The 21,558-nt window shown below is 34.6% G+C and overlaps 3 protein-coding genes across 3 annotated transcripts; 2 read left to right on the top strand and 1 right to left on the bottom strand.

Moving 5' to 3' along the window:
* Positions 1-6,020: 6,020 nt before the first annotated feature.
* On the top strand, positions 6,021-6,868 carry LOC106708033 (ADP-ribosylation factor 1). The gene is made up of 3 exons (XM_014499496.2): positions 6,021-6,272; positions 6,474-6,572; positions 6,643-6,868. The coding sequence occupies exons 1-3, from the start codon at positions 6,021-6,023 to the stop codon at positions 6,835-6,837; spliced, it is 546 nt and encodes a 181-aa protein (XP_014354982.1). The 3' UTR covers positions 6,838-6,868.
* A 646-nt stretch (positions 6,869-7,514) lies between these two features.
* LOC106708354 (zinc finger protein 771) lies at positions 7,515-10,475 on the top strand. The gene is made up of 6 exons (XM_014499847.2): positions 7,515-7,662; positions 7,856-8,381; positions 8,788-8,956; positions 9,313-9,407; positions 9,621-9,808; positions 10,257-10,475. Exons 1-6 carry the CDS (start codon positions 7,552-7,554, stop codon positions 10,440-10,442), a joined length of 1,275 nt encoding a protein of 424 aa, XP_014355333.2. The 5' UTR covers positions 7,515-7,551; the 3' UTR covers positions 10,443-10,475.
* A 648-nt stretch (positions 10,476-11,123) lies between these two features.
* LOC106708217 (dual specificity protein phosphatase MPK-4) lies at positions 11,124-15,761 on the bottom strand. The gene is made up of 7 exons (XM_014499698.2): positions 15,457-15,761; positions 15,221-15,352; positions 14,902-15,001; positions 14,405-14,640; positions 13,685-14,040; positions 13,421-13,610; positions 11,124-11,260 (listed from the first exon to the last, which is right to left on the bottom strand). The coding sequence occupies exons 1-7, from the start codon at positions 15,566-15,568 to the stop codon at positions 11,157-11,159; spliced, it is 1,230 nt and encodes a 409-aa protein (XP_014355184.2). The 5' UTR covers positions 15,569-15,761; the 3' UTR covers positions 11,124-11,156.
* Between the last annotated feature and the right edge of the window lie 5,797 nt (positions 15,762-21,558).

The raw sequence follows: 21,558 nt of genomic DNA, 5'->3' as shown, positions 1-21,558 counted from the left end.
ATGAAAAATATCGCGTGTGTTCTATAGTTTTTATCGTCTTTAATGACCGAATGATATCGCTCATAGCATAGAGACCGAATGGAATGAGCCGCGTTAACTATCTCTTATGCAATATTGGAAAATATGTTTCGCGACTTTTTCATTTCGATTTCCACCACAACTAAGAAGAGCAGAGCAAGACAGTTCATGCAAATAGTTAGCTCTGTACAATAAATGTTAAAAACAGTAGAAGCTTACATAAACAGTGTTATGTACAAGTAAACGAATACGCAGTACCTTCGACAATACCGTTTGTACGTACGCGAAAATTCCTCCGTGAAAAATGGATCAATGTTTTTCAATTAATTTAGCAAAACAGCAAACTTTTTAAAATTTAATTCTTTTGTTTCTCAAGTAGGTACACATTTTAATATACATATGTTCCGTAGGTAATTCTGCTCAAGTTTTTGTTCCGGTAGTAATATCTCATGGGTTTTATGCACGCGAAAAAAAGTTATTTTGCTGCAGCTTTCCATTACGCGGTTTGTAGTTAATTTAAAGTTGAAGCGATTAGCTTTTTGCAATCATATTTTATATTTAAACTTTTATAGTAATGAACACGCGAATCAACGTCAATTGTTTTTAATTAAAAAAAAAACTTATTCATTTTTAGCATTTTTCAGGCACAGACAGACAAAGGTATATAAATTGTGACAAAATATTGTAAATTAGGTAATCAAAAGTAAAAATGTAGAAAATTGGAAATACTAAAAACAAGACATGTGTAAATATAAAATTGTACTCTAATTTATTATAACTAAAGTTTAATTATGTATAATCATGACGATGCGATGGTATCGAGCTATTTACTTGATATTTACATTGTCAACTAAAGTCTGGAAAGTTCGGACTCGATCGCGAACCATACGCTGGTAGTACGCAGTTTTCTATAACGCGCAACCTTGGCACGTATTTCTTTACATTTTTCGCATCCACAATAACTGAATTAGAGGTTGAAAAACTTATACACACATACCAGAATCTTTAATCTAGTTCAAAACTAAAAATTGTACACGTACTAATTTTAATGTTATACAGTTTTTTTATTAGTTTGTTCAAAAAGTCTAAACAAACGGAAATAATTCACTGCTATTGTTCTCCTTTGAAATAGAACTCTGCTTTTCTGTTCAGCCAATACAGAGAAAGTAGACAGCATAAAGTAATAGAAATTCTAACTTTTTACTATCTTTTACTTAATATAATGTAAATTTAAGTATCTTATTACATTGGACCGAATAATTGCAGACAAAAAATAGCTAAGTCAGTTTGTCCGACATAGCACGCACTTGCTGATGTCAACACACGCACTTGCCGCGTGAAGTTACACTAAATAATATGCAAGCTGTACTAAAATGCTTTTGCCTTATGATATTACTGTGTCCGCATTTCAATTTAAATAGGTACACAATCTAAATGTTGTTCGAAATCAAGACAATTTTTCAAACAGTACACACACACACTTTTTCATGAGTTTTAGAGCGGAAATTCGTTAATATTCCCAACAGACAATTTTATTATAAAAACAGTAAACAAATGCCGATTTACATGGCAGTGACAAACTAAACTTGTTACCAAATGGTAACAAGTCGTTGATTTGGAAAACGTTGAATGTTTTCGATTGACATGCCGTAGAACATGCCCTAGTATTCTGATCAGCTGCGACAGATGTCATTCGTATGACATATTCTCATCATGACATCAGGCACAAGCTTTCCCCGCTGTCTGCCTACTGCCGGCAATTCTTCATTTGTTATTGTGATCCGAACTCACGGACCGCATATTTTGTTTACTAACGAACTTTACATTTTAAACAATTTGAAATTACCTTTTGTCTTACCTAAACAAAGAGATTGCTACTGTACCAAATATATCCATGCTTTTCATGTGTAAAGGTGATAATATGTGAAAGCCCTTTTTATCTAACCCAATAGCAGTAAAAATATAATTGGACAAGTACTACAACAGAAAATAATGTAACCAATAATTTAGACATCTTTTTAAATTCTTGGATTATCTTTTCACTAAATTTCATCTTTTAGTCACAACATCGTTACAGATTAAAATCGATAAACCGCGTATAATCTGCGGATTGGATAGTGCAGCGCGGTGGCGTCGCGCGCTCCTTTCACTTTTGGCGCGCGCGTCGCGTGACAGAAAGTGACAGTGAAGCGATGACGTGCCGCCTGTCGCCATGACTATCAACTGCCAGAAATAATGATCAATCTTTTAAAAAATTTAATAATTATCAAATATAGCCTATGTTTAAATGGAAACTGGTATTTTGAGTATAAATATACTACAATTAAATAAAGTTTTTTTTTACAATTAAAAAATAGACATATTAAAATTTATAATACATGTTACTGAGTCCAACGTTTTATGTTTCTGGAAACCTCCAAATTCAAGAGTTACACTTCAATTAGGCAATGTTCAATTTTCCAAGTCATAAAATACTTATGGCTTGAGATTAGCTCTTACTAAGGTTAAAATAACAATAGAACTGAAGAGACAATGTTACGAAATTTCAAACGAAGTTCCCTTGAAAGCTAACAAAAGATTTATAAAGCGTTGAAGCTGACCGAAAAAAGAGATCTCAAAAAATATAAATTCACTCGATAACGAAGTGTTCAAGTTTCTTTTTCAGAGCGAGATTCAGGTCAAGCGCTAAGCCATGTTAGAGCCAGGCCTTTCAATACTTTCAATTTTAATGCTAAAACGAAACGTTATGCCAAAAATAAATCTGAAGTGGACGAAGCCGAACGCATGCTCAAAAGGCAAGAGTCCATACAGGGGTATATAGAAGTATACCTTGCAATGTATCAGAGCTTGTGAGTTTTTAATAAAAATCCTTGAAAATATTTCTGGTTTTGGTAGCTTTGGAAGCTTTAAACATAACATACATCAGGCATGTTTGATATTTGACCTTGAAATAAGAAAGAACCCGTGAAATAAGAAATAAAAAAAAAATATTATTATTAAAGCTTTAAAGTTTACTATTTAAAAAATAACAGTTATAATTTAAGTAATGGTAAGATAAAATCACAACAGACTTTTCATTTCAAAGTAGACTAATAAATTATTAAAATGTTTTTAGATATTTATAATTTTCCCTTGTAATCGTGCCGGAGTTTAAACGCGCGTTTCAAAACGTTGGCCTACAAAAAATCCTATTCGAAGGCAATTTTAGCCATTCGTCATAATATCGAATGGCATTCGCGAAACGTTTAGAAACTTTGTTTTATAATTACATGTATCGCGCACTCGGCCACGCGCACCACGCAGCGGTACGTCTGCGGCGCGGTTGCGGCAGCGTGCGGTGTGCAGCCCGCCGACCTCTCTTGACGGTCATCGTAGCCCCCGCGCCGGCCGCACTGTTATGTACCTATTTATTTAATTTATAATTCACGTGGCCCATAACACGAGAGCTTGTCAAATATCTTTAATACACATTTTAATTATTCAAGTATGCATAAATTCTGACGTAATCGTGATTGTCAGCGACTCTGAAAATAAAAATTATTTTCCAAAATGGCGGCCTACAGAATAAAATAACTGGTAAACTTCTACATTGCACTACAATCTCTGACAATGAAAATTATCTACGTTGTATACGTGTGATTCGTTAACGTTTTAAGTTAATCCAACAATAGTAAGGTCACGGATCGTTTCATTGTTTTTAAATAATCATTCCTATACCTACTCCCCGCACGGCTCGCGGCTCACGGCGAGAGCCAATACCTCACAGCACAAGGTCAACAACCAACTATAACCTTGACTATATTTTAACCGAAAAAAAAAAAACATTGAGCATCATGCGATCTAAAATATTAATATTTTTAAACATTATTGCCTTCGTTAGACTTTAAAACATCCGTTGCACGAATCATAATGCACTCACTGGTTTAGCTTTTAGCACGAAGGTCGCAGTACATCAATATTTATAACTATTTAAGGTCGAATTTAAGTGACCTAAATAAATGAACAAATTTGAAAACGGCGCGAAAAATTAAAATTAGTACGAGGGAAGACAAGAAGACTGTTGCGCAAATGTACGAACGCGAAGTTTAGCTCAGTGTATTATTTATTGATTGTTGAAAAACAATGGCGGGCAGTCGGTGTCGGCGTCGCTGGCAGTGAGTCAGTGGGTCAAGGGTGCGCTGGCCTAGTTACGCAGCCCCGCGCGCCCAAATTCGCGGCTTTACCAGTTGCTAACCTCTACGACTCACACGCCGACAACAGTAGAGAGGGGCCACCGTAATACATCCTTTTATTAATCAACCAATTTTTTATATTTATTACACGGTTATTTATAACTTTATTAATGTTACTAGTATTAAAAATTTCCAATTAGTTTTCTGCATATTTAATTTTCGATGTTACACACGTAAATTAATTAAAAAAAATCAATGTCTTATTATATTCACCGTGTAATCCCATTTAGATAACCTTGATCAAATACTCGATTGCGTCACCTCGTAATACCGGAGCAACTATCAAAACAATAATAAAAAAAACTTTTGAAGTTTCGAGGAATTTTCCATTTAGATACAAAATAGGAAGAACAAATGTTATCAGCTATTGCTGTATCGACAATGTCACATCACTAGCGTAGGCTACACTAGCGCTGGCACGACATTGGGCAGCTCTTACGTAAGCCAAGTTTAAGGCTGCTTAGTTTTTGAGCGGCCGCGGACAAGTGCACGTAAAGTTGACTGTGAGAGTGTTACACCCACATCACTTGCGGAGAGCACTCACGGTCGCCATGCGCTCACTAATATTACAGGAATTATTAATAAGAGACAATTGTAAGATACATTAATATGGTGAACTGACACAGTTAGGGATTCGATACTTGTCTTTATCAATTTTTAAAACATTCCTAGAAATTACACAATAAATTTCATTCACGTCTTGTATTTACGTAACGTTAAGTGAGATTGTTAAGTGACAAAGTTTAAACTTTAACTGAAAAGAACATGTAATTTGGGTTTTGAAATAATTCCAGAATGTATCCTTTGTTCTTTTAAGAAGTCGAAATTAAGAAACCTCTTTCTCATCAGCTTCTTGTAGTTTAATCATTTTTATTCAGGAATAACCGTATTATTACCCTAAAGTTTGGTCACCATAAGTACACGTAGATTCCCACCCGCCTGCCGCTGCGAATCTACCAAGGCCATCAAATTTTATAGCACTTTGACACTTGAAATTCAAACACTCATTGTATAAACTTAGTGCCTGGTGGGTGGCGCTGTTATCGCGATTACTTCTACATAAAAATAATACATGACATGACATGACGGTTTCACTTTTGTCCACCGAGCCAAATAAGTTTGTTGCACTAGAAACCATTTACTTGAAAGTGTATAATAACCACAGATAATATATTAAACGAACAAAAACTGACACGTGATTTAAGTTAAATATTTACTTTTTTCTTGTTATCTTATTTATGTCAAATTATAAAATTGAAATGTTAATACACGAGTAAATCCATAAGTTTCTTATTCATAGAAAGTCGATGAATATTTATAAACTATTTATACTTGAGTTGAAGAACAAAAAATTACGTCGAATATGACGATGCGCAATTGCAAAAACAAGGCTACGCGACGCAAGTGCAATGTTTATTTAAACAGCTGACGTATGCTTAAAAAAATTATTGTTAATTTATACAATAATAAACAAGGTTTTAATTTACAGTAGATAAACAAGAATATGCCTATAAAATTATTGCGTAACATTTTTTTTTCATTTATTAAGTTTACATAGAGTCAATATTACAATTAAAATAATGCGTAGGTTGGCTTGTTTATAAAATATGTAATTCCCTAGATATAATATGACGTAGTATTTAAAAATTAGTTACTACACTTACTAATTTTAAACTAGCGCCATCTAGTATCTAGTAGCGAGATCAAATTTATTTCCATGACAAAATAATATATTGATTTAATAGACATTTTTCAAAGAATACGTTAGTCATGGACGATTTAGAGAAAAAGATACCAGTACTTTGCGTTGGACCAAAGGGTTCGGGAAAAACCACTCTATTGAAGAAGCTACAGGAGGCTGAAGGCATTGATTACACGTACAGCCCAGTGCCAACTATCGGAACTAATATCTATGATATTAATTATGTTAATAAACAAGGTAAAAAGCAAGTGCTGTCTATCAGAGAAATCGGTGGGGAAATGGTAACATTATGGAATAACTATTTAGAAGGCGTTGAAAAGGTAAGTAAAAACCTTGAGAATTTTAAGTGTAAGATGAATTTTTAAATAAATTTTACATTACCTAATTTTTTAATATTTATTGATTCAGATTTACTAAGGTCTTATTACATAATTTGGGTTAACTAACTTGGACTTCAAGCCACTCGATGGTGACAAATACAAGCTGACGAATGTTTTATTATCTATGCCGTTCCCTTGCAGGTAATATTCGTGGTGGATACTTCGAATTTGTGTCAAATTTCGGCGGCCGCAGTTATGCTATACACTCTACTGGCTGAACCGAAGCTTCGAAGATCAAAGGTTTTAGTTTAGCACTAGTTAAAAACATGTTGTTCTCATATGCAAAAACTCAAAGCAAAACATATCTCAGTTCATTCTAGTGCTAAGCAAGATGGACGCAGCGTACCGTCAGATGCGTAACGAAGCGTTGCTGATGCTGCAGCATTCGCGGCTGTGCTCCGAGCTGGCTAACGCGCCCGCACTCCTCGAGGCGTCGCCCCTCACCAACATCGGTATAGACGCGTTGCGCGCCTTCCTAGGAGACGCCAGAAAAGTCGACGCGTAGTTTTCGTGTCAAGGGACAAACGAACACGATTCGTCGGGTGCTTGTTAGTTTTTGTATGCATGCTTAAGGCCGATGTCAGCCGGAGGGCTTTTATTAAATGGATTACAATAAAAGGGCTTGGCGAGTCGAATGTGTTATAAAGAGCAAGCACATATTATGCAAATTATGCGAGAATCCTTGATATACATTGATGTAATTTTCGTAACTTTTATTTTTGTCCCTTTGCTTTACCACTGTATGGATGTACCATTGTATGGAGTGCAATTTAACTTACTTATAATTTAAGTTAATTATTTTACGTTCTTTTCGTTGCAATACGTTACAATTTCATATTAATTAATAATTAACATAAAAAAACTAATAGCAAAGTTTGTATTGCGTGTATAAATATAACAGGCGCATTGAGAACAAAATAATTGCAAACTTAGCTATGCAATTATTTTAAGTTTCGGTAAATTAATACACCCAAAACCACTGAGTGGGCCTGGATAATTAAATTAAAGGTAATTGAAAAAAAAATATTTTATAATTTTTTCCAAAGTGATGACACTTTTGGCTGTATGACTCAAACCTTTGCTTTCACTCCATTTAAGAAAATAATTCAAATAATGAATATTGACATTTCTCATATTTTGAAAAATATTTTCTATGAACTAATATTATTTTAAAGCCGGATTTCTAATAAAAATCGAAATTATTTAATTCAATAAAGGCATGGATATAACAAAGTTATGTCGAAGTTGCATGAAAGAAGTCGCCTCTTGGGAAAAGGAAAATTTTGATGTGCGAGTTGTGAAGATGTTTTGTTTTTGTACAAATGTTGAGGTATTTATCCATTTTATTTGATTTGAATAAATTAAACTTTTGTAAAATTTCCAATGTATTATAAACCTCCATTTCGTGCAAATGCTGTATTTAATCAGTACGAATTTTTTACAAAAGAATTCACGAAAGAAATGCATTTTATACTTAAATATTTTTATATTATTTTACTTATCAATTTTCTTTAATCTTATAGATTATTGAAGAAGACAAACTACCTAAGCAATTCTGCTATGACTGCGTAATAAAAATTGAGTCTTCATACACATTTATTAAGGAAGCTCAAAATGTTAATGTTACTTTAAAAAACATAGCATCAAGAAGAGAAACAAGCATTATTGTCGAGTTGGAAAACTGCAATAAGCTGACAGAGGTTCCACCAACTCCAAAAAATCATCTTAAACTTACGCTGCCTGATTATAAACTATGTAGTACTATAGAGAACTTTGATGAACCAATATTATTAAATAACACAAGTGAATCTATAAATTTTACAAATGATAATATTCCTATGGATCCAATAACTGATATTTCTATCAACAATCCAATTGATACTAATGTAAATTCAACAAAAGATATAAAACAAACTGAAAACCTTGCTGTGGATAACAGAAATATGTGTACAATCTGCAAAAAAAGTTTTTCATCTAAGGTGTGGTTTGCTAAGCATATGGAAAAGGAACATTCTGGACAAAAGTATAGCTGTCCACAATGTAGTAAAAGTAGGTATGATTTGATATTGTCATTATGCAAATTTTTCTTTAATGCTAACTGTAGGTTTCCAATGATGAAGCACCGTTGCACAGATATATAATTATCTCAGTTTTTCAATGTGCGTGGGAGAACGCGGCAGTGGCAGTAAAAACGTATTGTAAGGTGGAACACCGTTGGGTTTTGGTGAGTATACCCGGCGCCCCTATTGGCCCCGGGGGAGCCTCACATAACCGCCCGCCCCCCCGAAGGGCGGGCGGTATGCTTAACACATTTCCCAACGATAAAAAAAAAAAAAAAAAAAAAAAGTTATACAACATACTGTAGTTATAGTGCATTTATTAGAACTTGTCAAAAACATATAGTGCCTGTTTTATTGTCAGGTGATATTATTATTTTTCGTATATACATTTTCAGCATTCAGTAGAGCATCTCAACTAACATACCATTCCGCAACCCACTCGGATGAACGCAAGTTTGGTTGCACTTTGTGCAGTAAGAGGTTCAAGAGACGCAAGCAACTGACTGCACACACACGGTCACATTCCGATGAAAGGCCATACTCTTGTGATAAATGTCAAAAGAGGTACAATTTTCACTTTTACATGTCTCATGTTATTTTATTTTAATGTCTAAGGTTAGATTTAAAACTATTTCATTTATTATTTTTCTTGGAAACATAAAAATCAGATTTTGAAAGATTATAAGCATGGATTAACTCTCCGTTGTTACTAGGAATTATTTGTAGATGCATCTTGAACAATAACCGAGTAAGAACATTAATTATGTTAACTATTTTAATTTTACTAACATCTGTAAGATCTGTTTTTGTATTAACACTACATGGGTGTAACTTGTCTGAAATAAGTTTTTTTACAAGTCTTGCTGAATGATAAGTGGTTGAGAAGTTAAGTTGTAACTTAAATAGATGATATGTTTTAGGTTCAAACTAAAAAGTATACTGAAGTGCCATATGAAAGTTCATGAAGGTCGAAAGCAGTACCTGTGCAGTTACTGCGGATGGGCATTTGCACAGGGTAAATAACATACATATTTGTGTGGAAAATTACTCAGATGAATTAATCACAAGTTACTTTGCTGTTTAAAAAGTACAACTATAGACTTTCACATATACATTGTCTTGGTTTATATACATTATTCTTTATGCGAGAAACATAAATAATAATAGGACTCGCTCCCTCTTGTCCTTTCTGCCTACTTGAAGTAATAACTTATTGTATCTTTGTCAGCTGGTAACTTGTCAGTGCACGTGAGGCGGCACACGGGATATCTACCTCACGCGTGCAGTGAGTGCGGGTACCGAGCTGCGGCGGGAGCTGCGCTGCGCCGACACAAGCGCAAACATCGGCCAGAAGTACCCGCACCAGCACTGCTCTGTACACATTGCTCACAGCAGTGCAAGGACTCCAGTGCTCTGGTATGAATCACATGTTTAACTTTAAGCGTCCCTTATTTCATATGAATAATGTTTGTACATCTAATTGCTTAATGAATTGGCTCTTAATTTTACTTATCTTACTTCTTATTATAAATGTGAATGTTTGGATGTATGGATGAATGTTAACGAAAGGTATCTCTTACACGACTGTACTCGCTGAAATTTAGCATAGATGTAGAACATAGCCTGGCAGAACGCGTAGGCTACTAGTTTTTTTTTCAATTCCGCGCTCGTAAATGGTCATTTAGACCATAGATCAGTAGTTCTAAAGAATTTTTATTGCAAATGAATAAATGAATTCTTTTAAGAATCTTAATATGACCAATGGTTAATACATGTCAATTAAGTTCTTGGTACTGTTACAAAGGCTTTTTACATTGTCATTTTAGTAGATAAAGATATAACAAAGCTTTTATATTTGGTACAGGCGCGACACACGCGCACGCACACAGGCGAGCTGCCGTACCAGTGCGGGCGATGTCCGCGCGCCTTCTCCGACAGCTGGAAACGCAAGACGCATCTCATGCGCGCGCATGGCCTCGCGCTGCACGACATACCGCGTCTCAGGCGAGATGGCACCCCGCACCAACCACAACTACCTGCACATATCTAGGGACGGCACCTCGCACACACCTATGGACGGCACCTCGCACACACGTAAACAGCGAGGGAAGATGGATATATAGTTGTAGATACCCACATAATCTGTGGTAAATGATAAACATAATTTTCTCTATACATAGTAATATGAAGTAAGGATAGATTTCACAAGCTACTAGTTTTAATGAAATTGGACATAATATTTGCAATCAGAATTTTTAAAAATAAACCAAAGAAATTAAAAACATATTCTATAAAAAAAAGGTATCTAATTTATGTTATATTAAAATATTTGATCTCTCTTAGGTTAACATTTAAAGGATAGTCAATTAAGGATGTTAGATCATAACACTTAGGTTTAGATAATTTATATATTGAAATATACTAATTTTATTTAAAAAAAACTGCATATTATTAATAATATTTTATTTACCAAAGAAAACAATAACAAGATATTATTTATAATTTTTCTCTCTTTACATGTTTTAACAATGTAAACAAATAGTATATACTTCAGGTTATTTATTTAAGAAATAGACTAATAAATTTATAACAAATCTACCAGCAACTTCTAAGTAAAGAACGGTATGTTTATTGAAACAATATTTTTTACACATCAACAGAATTACAAAATGCTTTTGAAAATAAATCTAGAATTAGCAATGACTTTCAGCTATAAAAAAAAATCTGTCTATTAAAAAGCTTTACCTTAATAAATATTGTTTTTTTAAACAGTAATTTGTACATTTTGTACTATATTTGACCACTCCACTTTAGAAGGTACCAAATAAAACGCGGGAGCCACTTTCTGACCGCACGGACATTTGCAACCTGAAAACATATAACAATATATGTGTAAAGGAAACAAAAATATAGTTAGATTTTATTTAAACACGTGTATAACACTTTGACCGCTGCTGATTGGATTATTAACGTCAACATTATGTTGTTACACCATAAATATGTATCACCACAGTCAAAGGTGGGTATTAACTCGTTAATCCGTTAATATCAAGAAGTTAACATTTTACTTAACGGATTAACTTTTAAGTTAACTTCAAAAAGTGTTTACGCTTTTGTTAACTATTAACAAAGTTAACTTTTCGATTAATTGTGACCACAATGCTTTCGGTATAAGTACTTCATTATTTATTGGTAAATATCACATTTCGAAAGTCTATGCGTAATAATGTTTCAATAACTATGATTTGTTAAAAATCCGCTCCGGGCGTTAGTTACGATATAAAAGGTTTGATGTATGTTTAAACTAAAATGTATTTGAAATACTGTAAGTTTTTTATGGTTATAAATGTTTTAGCATTTAATATTATACAGTACATACTAACAGCACGTCCGCACGCGGCGGTGACTAATGACAGACTGCAGCATTTCATACCCCCACCATAGATTACTGTGCCTTTGTATGTCTATGATAGTGTATAGTAATACTACTAATAGTAAGTCTAGTAGTATTAATGAGGGAAAAAAACTGTAAACTCTAAGTAGATAGTGCTAGCATCAAAAGTGGACTGTCATGTCGCGTCATTCTAGTGATTTTTGAAAAAAAATGTTTATTTTTTTAATTTCTTGTTATAAACTACGAGGGGAGGTCCAAAAGTTCGCGGAATGGAGGGGATGGAGTGGGGATAGGGTAGCTCGCTTAGTGTCATACTAATTGGGCACTCATAATTAGTATATATATAACATTTCAACCCTATAGTGCCATTCGTTTACGAGTACTCGCCTGCTGAACAAGTCAATCCGGAAGCAAACTGCAACTATGGAGAAAATTGAACATCGCGCTGTGATAAAATTCCTTACCAAGCAAGGAAAAAACGTTCAAACCATTTTAAATGAAATGGAAGCCGTTTATGGAGATCAGTGCCCTGGTAAAACAATGGTTTATAAGTGGCATGGTCTTTTTAAACATGGTCGAGATTCAATTGAAGACGACTCTCGCTCTGGGCGGCCAGCTGACGCCACCACATCAGACATCGTCGAAAAAGTCGAAAAACTTGTACTCGAAGACACACGTTTGAAGAAGAAACAATTATCTGCATTTGTTGGAGTATCAGATACAACTATTTTGCGTATCCTGCACGACCACCTGGGCATGACAAAAGTCAGTGCAAGATGGGTGCCGAGAATGCTCACGCCGCTTCAAAAACAGCAGCGCGTCGACGCGTCTAAGCACTTTTTGGAGTTGTGTGGAGACGAGCCCGTGCAGATTTTGGAGCGGATTGTTACTGGAGATGAAACATGGGTTCATCACTTTGAACCTGAGTCCAAACAGGAGTCCATGCAATGGCACAAAAAGGGTACACCACCTCCCAAAAAATTCAAGGTGTCAGAATCGGCGGGAAAGTTGATGGCCACTGTTTTTTGGGATTGTAAGGGAATATTACTCATTGATTATAAAGAAAAAGGTACCACTATAACCGGAGAATACTACGCACTCATATTAGAAAAGTTAAAGGAGTCAATTAAAGAAAAACGTCGAGGAAAATTGGCCAAGGGTGTGTTGCTTTTGCAAGACAACGCGCCGGTTCACAAGAGCCGAGTTGCCATGGCTGCTCTGCACACACATGGGTTCGAACCACTTGTTCACCCACCCTACAGTCCAGACCTGGCTCCTAGCGATTTTTATTTATTTCCAAATTTAAAAAAAGAGCTAAGGGGAAGGAAATTTTCCGACGATAATGAAGTGAAGGAGGCAATTTCGGCCCATTTTGAGGCCAAAGACAAAAAATATTTTTTCGATGGTTTAGAAAAATTAATTCATAGATCGAATAAATGTATTAGACTTAAGGGTGATTATATTGAAAAGGAAAAATAAATTTATTGTTATATTTCATTGACAACCCTTTCATTCCGCGAACTTTTGGACCTCCCCTCGTAATAAGGAGCTTAGGGCTACTTCCATTTTTCATTATGCTGACATCTATAGTGAGCAAAAGGCAGTTTTTCTCCCTATTGTAATGTATTATATACCCATGATCCAGCTGAAGCTGCCGATCTTGTTGTGACACTTGGGGCAGTGCAGCTTGCCGTGCGGCTCACTGGCCACACCTCGCATCCATGACATCGGCTCCACAAACCACACCAGCCGGCAGCTGCGCTCATCCCCACGAGCTGTAATACTGGAATCCACCATATTGCCCTCCGTGTACCCGTCCAACACCTGATATTATCATTTGATTATTACAAGATTATGATTGAACCAAGTTAATTGTTCTTTTGTGTCAATTGATTTACCTGACTGGTACCTTCATCACCATCCTGCATGATTTGCGCTGAACAGTTTGAATCACTGGATTCCTCGCACTCTATAGTTTGGTCCATAATCTGACAGGCCAGACTCTTTAATTTCTCTATAAGCAGCTGCCCATTCTCCGCACAGTTCAGCCCGGTCAGCTTGCTCGGCGGTGGCCGTATACCTTTCTTTGCTAGTTCCACTTTGACTTGCTTTGGTAAGTGCGGTATGATGTTGCTCTGACTGGCGACGACACGCCGACATTTCTTGCAGCGGTATACGATAGGGTCGGGTCGCTCGCGAACCAACCCCGGGTCTGGTTTTATAAGATCAGCAAAAAGTTGAGGAATGATTTTCACTGAAAATTATAAAGCATATATGTACTAAAAATTTGTACTTATAAACAACATCTCTAAATACTTGATAAGTGATTTACTGTTAGTTTTCAAGGCCAAAATCTCTGTATAAAACATATCATCATCCCTGTCATTATATTTGACAGAACCGAGATAATATCTTTAAAATGGGGATTTTGGTCTTCGGAACGGACAATTATTATCTAGGGACTAAGATACTATTACGATTACTTGGAACTCCTTTAATTGCTTTACGAAATATATGGAAAGAGTAAGGAATCTCTCACAATAGTAGAACAGCAATTTATTGCCAATCAATGGAAGTAACAGGTGTATGTAAAATTACAAAATTCCTAGTACATTTACCTTGTTTCAGTTTCTGTCCAGCCATTTTCAACCTGAACTGTTTGAACCTTGGATCGTCTCTATTAATCCTATATCCCATATGGCCAAATAATTTAAGCTGTGCCACAAAACCGACATTTGGTCCGATGAAACGTCGCTTGCTTTTCACCAACATGAAAGCATCTTCATAGCACAATCCGTACTTCTCCATTATATAAGCTATTACAACTGCAGCTGATCTTGATACACCAAAATAGCTAAAAAATAAATTATTGAATAGCCAAATATATAATTTTACTGTATAAGTCTCAACAGTTGTATGTTTAATGCAAGCAAAAATTTTTTTTTTTCATATTATTAACAGTACAATTATGTCGACAAAACTTGATCAGATATTTACCATAACTATATTATGTTTAAACAATTTTTCCACTATTTCAAAGCTTATAAAAATTTCATGATAGTGTATAATATTACATGCTCTTAAAAAAATGTTTGTTATATAAATGTTAAGTTACCAATGAACTAAAACAGTGCCCCCATTGCTTATAGCCTCTTTTATAAAATCATTTGTGTCTGGCAGTTGACTGATGAGGTCCTCCTTGGGAACATCTGCTACTGCAAAACGGTAAACAGAAACATTCTCAATGTGTTCTGAGCATCAACAGATGTGCAAGCAAATTTATATAAAAGCAAAATTATACCTGTATTTAGAGTTTTAAAACCCAAGTAAGTAAAACATATTATGACATATATTAACAAAAATTATGTATCAGTATTCAAAACAGTAAAATCCTGCTAAATTCAATATAAATATTGCACAAGTAATTAACTCACGTTTAATGAACTTAAATGTGAGATTAGGTCTGTCCAGTATAGACCTGGGCAGGGGCACCAGGTCTATGGTCAGGATATGGGAGATCTGCAGCTTCTGCAAGGATTTTTCATCTCGTGCACATGCCAAATTACCTATAAAAATACCAAATTCAGCTTCAATGATATACAATGTTTAAAAAAATTAAATATTTAAGACTTGAAGGTTAATTTTAATGTATTATGGACTAAATACTTACCTAAGTAAAGGTTGTCATCAATAAGGTCCACACTGACATCCAGATTCTCGTCTTCCACCCGGTCGTCTGTATCGGTGGCATGGATTTGCACTTCTGCTATTTGCTTGGCCATTTAAATCAACACCACTTTACACACGGTATAAACAAAAATTGGACATACACAAAGAAGTACAGCTTGATACGTTTCACTGATTGCTTATAAAATCTTTAGAAGAAATATGGAACAAAATATTCAACTAAAGCAAAAAATCAATACATGTTGAGAATGTTAATGATGCGAATTAAGTCGACAGTTTTAGATTTTTGTTGGATATTTATAACAAAGTTTTTCAAGCGATCGATTTTTATTGTTTTACAATTATTTATTAAAACTTTAGATTGAAAATGGGTTTAATAAAATATTTTGCCCGCGCAAATTGGCGGAAATCATTCTAAAATCTTGACAACTGACATTTGAAATTTTTATGACAGCGAACTGAACGAAGTGTTTAGTGTTTACATGCTATATTTGTAGATAAAATATGGGTGTCTGCATATAGCGGAACTAAAATTCATCAAAGGTACATTTTCTCAAAAAATTACAGTACTATTTATCGATTCTATATAAATTGTTATTGTTTATTATATATATCGTTTTTACACGTTAACGCCTGGCAATTTAATCCAGCAAAATACCTACCTTGGTGAATTAGTCAAATTCACAGTAAAACAATCAAAACCATTTGCACTTTGCGCAATGTTATTTGACCTTCATAAGTAATAAGCTACTGTTTTAAAATATTACGTTTGGAAATGAGTTATTTAAACATTTGAAAATCTTTCCTCAAAACAAACATTAATGAGCGCCCCTCTCACTGCTTGTGACCGCTGTATCGCGTGGCGTGTTGCGAAATATTCACGAAAGCGAGATTTGGGTTTTGCCATACTCAAATACCCGTATTGAGAGTATAAAAAAGCAAGTCATCGATGTTATCGTAAGCTCTTAATGACATTTGAATTTTTTTTTTCCTAGGAATAAATTATTACGAAATACGATCTGAATTACAGAACTATTAGAAACTTTGTACGCAGAAGATCATAAAACACATTATGTGAACGGTCTCTTTCGCATATAACAGTGTTGTGGTATACAAACGAAATACTCGATGTAAAACGAAGACAGTAATTTCTACTGAGATATAGGCTTTGGAATCCAACTACAGCATTCAGCAATTAAAACAAGGGGCACTCTGCATTTAAGTAGGAGGGTTTAGCCTAGTAGTAATCCAAGTTTTCCTCCTTTCTCTGGAAATGTTGAAACGATTTTATTTCAACATCCAATCAACCTGTTCTTGTTATACGAAATATTGTTGTAACATCTAAACTTAGGTAAACAGTAACCCTACACAATTTGCTACCTTATTATACTAAGAACATCTTTAACAGTAATTTAATAATACTTATTATAATAATTTAATGCACAGAGTTTGTGGGTCCTTGATACTAGGTCAAAAGACTGTGTCTGATGTACAAGTATTACAGTATCGTGTCAAAGACACGGTCAACCATGTCGCAATATGTTATTAGATAAGTGAATTTGTAAATCCGCTTTCCATATGCATATCATTATTAGCTCGCTGTCAGCTGTTGAATAACGCGGTGACTTGCAGTTACTTCGCCACAGTCACTTGTGTAACCACACCCTTACGGACTAGCATGATGTTTCGACACGGCGCAAAACTTAAAAGTAAATTTCTTCATAACTTTGGACGTGATGAAAAATTACAAGTTTCCTGTGCAACTTTATGCAAAAATTACTCATGGCATAAAACAAACTCTACAAAAGGAAACCGACAACACTTACAATGTCAATACTTAGTGTTTGCGTATATCCTGTGTAAAATTACTCCATCCTTATTAAATAAAAAAAAAGTGTGTGGAACCGCAATGGTAGATCGATAGAGGTATCTGGCAACAGAAATCAGAGTGCGTTTACCTGGGTCTCAAGGGGGGCAGGCGGTGAGAGGTGGGGTGAGGTCTTTCTTAATCTTGCGGCGAAGAAATCGAGAGCAGCCTTACGTCACCATGTTTCACGCCACCGCACCCGCTACCAAGTCCAAAATTATAGAGACTTTAACTAAGTACAAGACAAAAATGTAAACGCAAACGCAATAAGCGTTTAACTGATAGTTAAATTAACAAAACATACCATAACTTTTATTTTATGAACCAGAATAACAAATACGCCGATAATTTGTTTAGCAGTAGACATAAAACTGTATAAACATTGTCAAAACGAGAACAAAATTCTTAAACACTATGCTCTTCACAATTGTTTACTACTAAAGCTTTTATGCATGTACTTATTTGTACTGTTGTAGAGATAACTTAGCTCTCTTCGAAATTAGGGCAATGCAAAAAGTTGACCGCTTTATATTATGGTCAGTGACCAATGAAATTTTCTTCCGGAAAAGTTATTGATACCTCTCGGATTTCCTGATATTCAATACATACAAATAAATGGGGTAGTCAATAGCCAAGTACGCTTGCTCATTTATATTCAATTAACTTGAATATACTTTACATTTGGATACAACTTGTTAATTAGAGTAAAACAGAGCAAATACTCTCGAATCAAATCGAATCTCGAAAGCAATCGGCCACTTTCGTTTATAAAACATAATTCCGTCAAGAGCGATGAAGTTTAAAATGTAAATTCCATTACATTATTGCAATCCACAAAATGTATTTTTATACTAATATTGAATGCCTTAAGTTTTTTTTTTTAATTTTTTTTATATGTCTTGTAGAGCACAGTATGGAGTTAATACGGAAGTGCAACTGCGTTCTTTCTCATGTCACACAAGGCCAGTAATATTTTTAGCAATTCTGTTTGCTATAAACAGTTCTAGCAACCGCAATTTCGTAAATATATCATGTTGTTATTCGGAAATGCAAAGATTTATATAGATTGTGTTAAAATAAAAAAAAACGACTAATAAAAGTCACGATATGTTACAATTTTTTTTTTATTTTATTCTATCAAAGTGTACCAAATATTGCCAAAGCTTAGGCAAATTACTCATATTTCCACCTTCTTTTTTAAAAGTTGTCTAATCGTTTACTAAGTTGACCTTAACGTCAATTTTATTTTTAAGTAAGCTCGATATTTTGAGGCTGTGTTTAGCCGTTCGGCAATATTTATACTTATCAAATAACCAGATCGCTTCGACCTTGTTGTTAAATAAATACTAGAAATGTACAAGCAATGTGTGTTTGATAAATAATTAAAATATTAAAAGGTTAGGTTGAAGTAGTGGTAGAATATTTAATTATATAGGAAGTACATACTTATATTTCTTTTCGTCATATACAAATATTGCGTACATACAAATTACAAAGTCCTTTAACAGTTTACATGCGGAAAATGTTAAATAGTCTTGGTCAATTGTCACGTTAGTTATTTTTAACATAGGTTTAAAGTTCCGAAAAATATGCTGTCATCCCTTACAGCTAATGTAATTAAAAAAATAATTAACTTAAGTGAATGTTTCGACCGTTAAATCTTACTAGGATATTTTCGATGACTCGACAATTAGGTTGATCGCAACAGAGAAGCTGTTGTTTGTATCTATCATTAAGAGGCTGTGCCGGCGGGCGGTGTGGTGTCACTTCGCGTGTGATCCCAGGTCGTTTGACACAGATAAAGTATTATGTAAGGTGAAGCGTGTGCTAGTGAATAGATAATGGCAGGTTCACCATAAGTTTTACTTCATCCGGACAACGTCAACGAAATTAAGAACGAGGATACATATATACTTCTAATCTTCTTCCCTAACTTTAAATTAAAAAGATAAAAAGGTGCTACGTTTTTCTTATTAAATAAATAAGGGAAAACTTTTATGCACGCAACACAATCAGATCTCCTATATAATTATAACTTGCCAGTATTTTATTTAGAATTTATTAAAAATGTCCACATTTTCTCACACGATCATGGTAACAGTAATCAATAATAGGCTGTCGCGGTTTCGCAAGGGATTTCGCATTGTCTCATTGTATTACTTTCTGTCGGTCGAGATAAAGCCATATTCACACGGCTCTTCCGCGTTTCTTCGCCATATATACATACATTTACTATATACGGTCGATATACATAGAATAGAAACATATAAAAAGTGTCTTGTTGGGTGACAACACACGACCCATTTTCATTGAACAATAAATCACCCACTTTATTGAAGATTTTGTAATTTTTGCCTCAATCATTTGAACATAAAGAAAATTTGAAATGTTATTCGCTAATCTATATATATAAAAGAAAGTCGTGTTAGTTACACTATTTATAACTCAAGAACGGCTGAATCGATTTGACTGAAAATTGGTGGGCAGGTAGCTTAGAACCAGGAAACGGACATAGGATAATTTTTACCCCGTTTTCTATTTTTTTATTCCGCGCGGACGGAGTCGCGGGTAAAAGCTAGTTATGTATAAATTTCGAGATTATCAATCCCTATAACCCTTGATAGAACGAACTATAATATGTGTTTTACGAAAAAATAATAAACACGACAGAGTCCTTCCGAAGTAAATGTTAAATTACAATCTTACCTTGGACTTTGTAATCATTACAACCTCTACACAATTTCAATGAATTTGTAAAATTAATAATTTCCCAGAAAATTGCTTTTATTATTCATCTTAATATTGAAAACAGGAAACATAATGTGGGTCAAAGACAAGAGATGTCCGCGGCAAGGCGACGCGCGGCGCGTACTAAATGTTCTGACAAACGAAAGTTACAGTAATTAAATTTAAAAAACCCACTTTCTAACAAATAAATCTTCTTATGTAGCATTTGTATACTCATACATTAAAAGTAGACAATGGAGTTTGTTACCATTTTATTTATTTCAATTACTGTATACATAATGTTAGAATAACTGGATGAAAGGATCTGAAAGAGATTGACCTTGATGTCTCCAGGAATCGTGCTACTGGAGAATCAAGACAAGGAAGGCCGATCCAAAATAATTGGGAAAAGGCATGATGGATGAATAAAATTAGAAAAATATTATCCTCTATTATACTCGTATGATAAACTGAAGATATTACCAAAAAGTTCCAATATGTATGATTAACAACAAAAGTGGCGCTGTTAAAATTGTTATGTTTATTATATGAGAATCTACTTGAAAATCCTAATAAATCGTTTTTATTATAGGAACTTGCACTCATTTTAACTTAAATCGTTGATGTCTTTTGTTTGGTGAACTGAAGCGATATAAAACATCACATATGGCCGCGTTATTTCTTTACGACGGAAGTGTCCCCTCCCCTCTGCGGAGGGAAAGTGTTGGCCCGTAACATTTGACCCCGCCACTACGTGCCGCGATTATCTAACTGCCTATATCAAAATGGATGAAGTTTATTCATAATTAGTCACTGGCACAAAAAATATGAATAAAAAAACCTAATTTATGACGAAAAATAATATTAATACTGAATGAAAGAACTCGTATATTATCCGATTACATAATTCTTAACCAACGCAACGCGGGAAATTTATGTTCCGACGAGTGTTAAACTTAAATCCGCTTAAGTTTTAGTTATGACAATCATACTTTATATAAACCTTTCTTCAAGTTATACATTGCAGTATAAAACTCACTTCAAATTTACGTATTACGATAATATTTAACATTCTGGTAATAATAAAATAACTTGGACAAAAATAACAGAAAGTAAATTTAATATCTCTCGTCATGTACTTCTCTGCTAATACTAAATTCATATTGATGGAGACCTGTTAGTGTAAATAACTCTACAATAAAGTATGAAGCAACGCAAGGGTCTATTTTATAAGGCAATGTACTTAATGCGTAATGTTTTAGAGACTGTTGTAGCAACAACAAGGTCGCATGTATGTCGCGCCGAATAATAATCAAATAACTTTATTAATATACTTGTGCAGTTACTTAACAAGACAAGAGAAGTGAAGCGCGCAGACGGCTACCCTACAAGGATGCGGTCCACCTGCGGTACGTCGTGCTGTGCTGCTCTACGTCGCCCAGTGCCCCGTGCCCGGTGCCCGCAGCCGACAGTGAAAGTCTACGACGTCGT

Source organism: Papilio machaon, chromosome 3, assembly GCF_912999745.1.
Source record: "Papilio machaon chromosome 3, ilPapMach1.1, whole genome shotgun sequence".
NCBI classification, from domain to species: domain Eukaryota; kingdom Metazoa; phylum Arthropoda; class Insecta; order Lepidoptera; family Papilionidae; genus Papilio; species Papilio machaon.
Note: the sequence above shows the minus strand (reverse complement) of the source record. Positions and strands in the feature narration are given on the sequence as shown.

Coding starts and splice junctions, on each gene's coding strand:
- LOC106708354 (XM_014499847.2), top strand. CDS start 7,552: ATGGATATAACAAAGTTATGTCGAAGTTGCATGAAAGAAGTCGCCTCT. Junction 8,957..9,312: donor TGTGATAAATGTCAAAAGAG/GTACAATTTTCA, acceptor GATATGTTTTAG/GTTCAAACTAAAAAGTATAC. Junction 9,809..10,256: donor GCAAGGACTCCAGTGCTCTG/GTATGAATCACA, acceptor TATTTGGTACAG/GCGCGACACACGCGCACGCA.
- LOC106708033 (XM_014499496.2), top strand. CDS start 6,021: ATGGACGATTTAGAGAAAAAGATACCAGTACTTTGCGTTGGACCAAAG. Junction 6,273..6,473: donor ATTTAGAAGGCGTTGAAAAG/GTAAGTAAAAAC, acceptor GTTCCCTTGCAG/GTAATATTCGTGGTGGATAC. Junction 6,573..6,642: donor CGAAGCTTCGAAGATCAAAG/GTTTTAGTTTAG, acceptor AACATATCTCAG/TTCATTCTAGTGCTAAGCAA.
- LOC106708217 (XM_014499698.2), bottom strand. CDS start 15,568: ATGGCCAAGCAAATAGCAGAAGTGCAAATCCATGCCACCGATACAGAC. Junction 14,041..14,404: donor TGGACAGAAACTGAAACAAG/GTAAATGTACTA, acceptor TATAATTTTCAG/TGAAAATCATTCCTCAACTT. Junction 11,261..13,420: donor CAGCTTCAGCTGGATCATGG/GTATATAATACA, acceptor ATATGTTTTCAG/GTTGCAAATGTCCGTGCGGT.